General features: G+C 40.7%; 2 protein-coding genes across 2 annotated transcripts; one reads left to right on the forward strand and one right to left on the reverse strand.

Annotated features, from left to right (window-relative positions):
• Window positions 1-249: 249 nt before the first annotated feature.
• On the forward strand, window positions 250-1606 carry LOC306870620 (histone H1-like). Its single transcript, XM_079418005.1, has one exon. The coding sequence runs from the start codon at window positions 308-310 to the stop codon at window positions 938-940; it is 633 nt and encodes a 210-aa protein (XP_079274131.1). The 5' UTR covers window positions 250-307; the 3' UTR covers window positions 941-1606.
• A 951-nt stretch (window positions 1607-2557) lies between these two features.
• Window positions 2558-3907, reverse strand: LOC306871231 (D(1) dopamine receptor-like; the record flags this gene model as incomplete). Its single annotated transcript, XM_079419014.1, has 1 exon — window positions 2558-3907. The coding sequence occupies one exon, from the start codon at window positions 3905-3907 to the stop codon at window positions 2558-2560; it is 1350 nt and encodes a 449-aa protein (XP_079275140.1).
• Window positions 3908-5323: the final 1416 nt, after the last annotated feature.

Raw genomic sequence — 5323 nt, forward strand, 5'->3', positions numbered from 1 at the left:
GTACAATAAACCAAGCGATGTTTTGCACAAAACACAAGCTGCCCACAAAGAGGAAAGACTCAGCTATCCGCACGTGGTTTAAAGTCTACAATCCGTCGCTGTTTATAGCGGAAAACCTTGTGTTTTTCAAGATCAGAAAACACATCTACGAACGACTCTGTCCTGTTGAGAGCGTCGGTTGAGGCGGTTGAGTCTATATGGTTCTCATCTCCCGTTTAAATCCCGCCCTCAGCTGTTGGATGTAAACATTGTTTATTTGACAGCTTTGTAGTACCTGACATCGGTTCCAAATAAGTTTATTGAAACTATGGCAGAAACGGCTCCTGCTCCCGCGGCTGCTCCGGCTAAAGCCCCGAAGAAGAAGGCGGCAAAGGCGAAAAAGCCTGGATCCAGCGTGTCCGACCTTATCGTGAAGGCGGTCGCCGCTTCCAACGAGCGGAAAGGAGTTTCCCTGGCGGCTCTGAAGAAGGCTTTGGCAGGTGGTGGATATGACGTTGAGAAAAACAACTCTCGCGTCAAGATTGCTTTGAAGTCTCTGGTGAAAAAGGGGGCGCTTGTTCAAACTAAAGGCACCGGGGCGTCCGGATCTTTCAAGGTGAGCAAGAAACCAGCCGCCAAGAAGCCCGTCAAGAAAGTTGTGGCGAAACCGAAGAAACCAGCCGTGAAGAAGGCGGCGGCCAAGGTGTTGAAGCCCAAGAAGGCAGCCGTAAAGAAACCTGCCCCGAAGAAGTCTCCCAAGAAAGTGAAGAAAGCGGCTGCGCCCAAGAAAGCCGCCAAAAGCCCGAAGAAAGTGAAGAAACCGGCTGTGAAGAAAGTTTCAAAAAGTCCTAAGAAGGTCAAAGCGGTGAAGCCTAAAGCAGCGAAGCCTAAAGCAGCGAAGCCTAAAGCCGCAAAGCCCAAGGCTGCCAAAGCGAAGAAGACGGCCGCTAAGAAGAAGTAAACTGCCAGACTTTACTCCATAAACCAAAGGCTCTTGTAAGAGCCACCCCATCTTCACAGAAGTGCAAATGTTCCTGATGCGCGTAAGAAGGCTAATGCCTTTTTGATAGACTGAGAAAATGGTTTTTGGGTGGGATGTGACACTTTTTTGAGCTGTCATGTTGTATAAAGTCTTACTGCTTCTAAATATCACCAGCGCGAACGAGCAGCACAAATAAGACTTTTATCAAGATCGGTTTGTATAAACGCATGACAGTCTCTACCTCTGTACCTGGTGCACAAAGCCGATTACTTGTAGATTTTCAATCCTTTACAGATTAGACAAGAGTCCGCTGGTTGGAAAGTGTCCAAGGTGTGCATACATTAACATATATAAGTACAGTTTGTTTAAAGTTTGTCGTGTGCGAGCGTGTGTGGCTAAACAGGATGAGTGTTTTATCACTATGTCACTATAATTCAGGTTATATTTATATTTTGTATTGGATTATACAAGACTATCCTGTAAATACAGCAATACAAAACAAACATTTAATTTATTAATTGTTAATGGTTTGTTGAATATTGCTACCAAAGGCAATATACATTGCATCATTTTTTTGTATACTATTGTTCTTAACATTTACTTATAAACATTTTAGTACAAAACTCCCAATAAAAACAAATATGGTATCAGAAGATGAGTGCTCATTTGTTTTCTTTGTCTGCTTAAAGGAATATACATTCATGTTCATTTTAATGTTTTTAAATTAAGGATACATTTATTTTCCTAAATAAATTATTTCACCATTTTGATTTATGTTTTTCAAAATTTAGATTTTTTTTTTACCTTTACTAATTTGCTTTAAATGGTCCTGTGGAGTGGCAAGTGTACAAATATTCTAAGTAGTCCATCAAATATTATGAGCAGTATTACAAAGGAATGATCACAATACTGCTTAAAAAAGCTTAAGATATTGTAGGACAACAACTTCCCTAAAGTATTTGGGGGGGGCCAACTATTATTTTATACATTAACATATTTTCAGTATCACTTGCATTATCTTTAATAATTTCCCAACCTCCAACAAAGTAGACTTAATGTGAACAAATCCATTCAATGAACAGAAGTTTGTTTTTTCCAGACAAAAGGTGACAGACTGATAAGTAAAGATTGTCAACTCTCAGAATAATTGCATGAACTCACTTGATCTCATATTTTCATTTTATCTCATATGCCATGCTCAGAAATAAGAGGGGAAAAACTTAAAAACAGCCTGTCAGTCTGTCAGTTAATTTTCCCTTTTGGAGTGAATAGAGGGCATTTCAAAGTCAGGTCTTACTCATTTTCAGTCAAATCTTCAAGCTGACAGACACATGATTATTATTTCCTCCATTAACACGTTTAACTGAAAAAGACTGAGCATTATTCAGGTAGAAATATGTTGATACTGCATCATGAGCTTTATAAGCTCTTTATGGAATCTCTATAGATATCTCACAGTGAGTGACCTTTTGAATGATTCATGAGCATAGTAGTGTAGAAACAGCATTGGAAAACAGTTGCCAGTTCAATTACTCATAGACTTACTCAGTTTAATACATATATAAGTATTTTCAAAACACACCGCATATTTACAGATTACAATATTCCAGAGATACTAGGAGATTCGATTTCATTATGAGCCACACGTTCAAGAGAGGCTAACTCATCTTCTTTTGTAAATGGTAGGATTTTATCCAATGATAGCTCTGTTTCTCCATTACTTAGCATAGGAGGCCTTTCCCCATATACAAAGTTGCATTCAGCCTCACAAGGGACTTCAGCCATCTGTGACACTGTATCGAAGCACACGTCTTTATCACTTTCCTCCCTGACAGCGTGCGGATGCAGACAGGGCTGACCGAAGAGGTGAGCATCTCGAAGGTTTGTGGAGTCACGATGGTAAGACACCAGCTCATTGCTGAAGTCGACCCTTTGAACCGTATTCCGAGAGCACAGCTTCCCACATCCCAAGAGGCTGGAGAATGCTTTGCGGAATTCTGCATTAAATGCATAAACTACAGGATTCAAGGTAGAGTTTGCCCACCCACACCACACAAACACATCGAAAGTCGTCTTATTGACACAAGGGATCTGCCCGGCGTTGTGGAGGCCAGGGTCACAAAACGGCACCATGCAGTTGAGGATGAAGAAAGGGAGCCAACAGCAGACGAACACACCCATGATCATCGACAGGGTTTTCAGGACTTTGGTTTCCCTCTTAAATGAGCTTTTTAACTTCTCTTCAGGTGCTTTACTACAGCTCTTGCAGGACTGGACATGCTTAATGGTGCACTCTTGCATTGATATCCTTCGGATCTGCTTTTGAGCTATGAGGAAGATGCGAGTGTAAGTGGCAATCATTATGGAGACGGGGATGTAGAAGCTGATTAGAGATGAAGTGATGGCATAAGTGCGGTTTAAACTGGCATCGCATTTCTCAGCCATTTCTCCCAGGTCTTCTTTATGGCGGATACTCTTATGCCAACTCAACTGCACAGGAATGAATGAGATCAGAACAGAGAGCGCCCATGCCACTCCAATCATGACAAATGCCACTCTTCTTGTCATTTTCTGCTCATAGCTCATTGGGATAGCAATAGCCCAGTAACGATCCACGCTTATGATGCACAGGTTAAGAATGGAGGCGGTGGAGCACATGATGTCAAAGGCTATCCATACTTCACAGAAACTGCCGAATGGCCAGAAACCCACAATCTCTGCGGCTGCCTTCCATGGCATTACAAGAGAGGCAACTAAGAGATCTGAGACTGCCAAAGACACTACAAACACATACGCCACTTTGGAGCGCAGATGACGGAACCGTACCACTGCGGTGCACACCAGAGCATTCCCTAGAAAGGTGGAGAGCACAAAAATTAAAAGCAGACAAGCAGTCGTGGAGCGAGTTATTAGCTCTGAGACATAAGCTTCAGTCTGGTTTACCATCTTCCAGGATGTCCCTATTACCCTGGCTGCAACCTGAAAAATTAAGTCTTTTGATCAAGCATCCGTTCTTCGGGGTACATTTGCAGAGAGTTTAATATCCAAAGACTTCAGGAATTCATCCATTAATGAGAGAGTTGTCTGTAATTGAACATTTCTGAAATAACCTTCCCTCCTTCCTTCAACCAGAGAAGTGCGTGAGGATACAGTGCAGAGGGTGAGACTAATGATCTTGGAAGTAGGACTAGGGGGAGGAGCCTAAGAAAATACAGGAGACTGTGACTGCTGTCATGTATATTATGGGATATGTATTATTTTATATATATATATATATATATTGTTTTCTATCATCAGGCCTTTTTGAAACCGTACTGAAATGTATTATTAAACAAATAAAGCAAGTGGAAAATAATGTTTCTTAGGACACATCTGCTCTCTGACCGGTGAAATCTAATTAGCATTTATGGATTAATTTACAGTTCTGTTCCCCTAAGTGCACCGTTATCCACAAGATGGCAGTATACATACATTAATAGGCCAATCCCACAAGAGAACAGACAGCTGCTCTAGTGATGAGAGGTCCGATTCATTTCGGCGAAACAATTCTTTTGAACAGTTCGTTTCAAAAACCAGTTCAAAAAAGCTGTTATGTTCAGCTGTTGTTTTACCTCATTGCGTGCTCCCAGGTCAACTTTTATTTATTCGGATTATTATTCAGTTCGTAAAATATACTTAGAACCTAAAATAATTTTGCATTGGCAATAAACAATCGCGCACAATTTATTTAGCCCAAATTTCTTCGCTTAAATATGTTTCGTATGTGAGCTAAAACGGCAAAATACTACACTATTATTATATTTATTTAGCAAAAATATTAAGACTAGTATGCATGCTAGGTGAAGCGAATGAATGGATGGATAGTATATATGCTAGTGTGCATGTCATGAATCCAGAACGAATCATTTAGTCCGGTTTTGTGAACCGGTTCTAATGATTCATTGACAAATTCGCATTAAAAAAAGGATTTGTTCAAGAAGAGGTTCACTAACGAACGATACATGTGTCTTACTGGAGTACATTCGTCCCAACCTAAATTGTTTGTATACACCAAAACTGATTTTTATGCATTTTAAATATACTTAAGCTACAACACCAATTTACAGAAGTGAAATTCAGTTTGCCTCCCCTCCTCCAGAAAACTCTCCACAAGTCACCCAAAGTGCTCTTGTCGAGCTAGGAGATTATTTAATCCATCACAATTATTATTTTTGTTTTAAAACAACAGACTTCTTTTAGGCACGTGCATATGTCTGTTTCCTCAAAAATTGCAGTTATGTGGAGGTCCATGAGGTCACCAGCCCACAGTGGTGGGCGTGAGGGGGCAGTTCAACAAGGCGTAACTTTGTTTCGACTTTCCTT

This window comes from Barbus barbus, assembly GCF_936440315.1.
Source record: "Barbus barbus genome assembly, chromosome: 6".
Classification (NCBI taxonomy): Eukaryota; Metazoa; Chordata; class Actinopteri; order Cypriniformes; family Cyprinidae; genus Barbus; species Barbus barbus.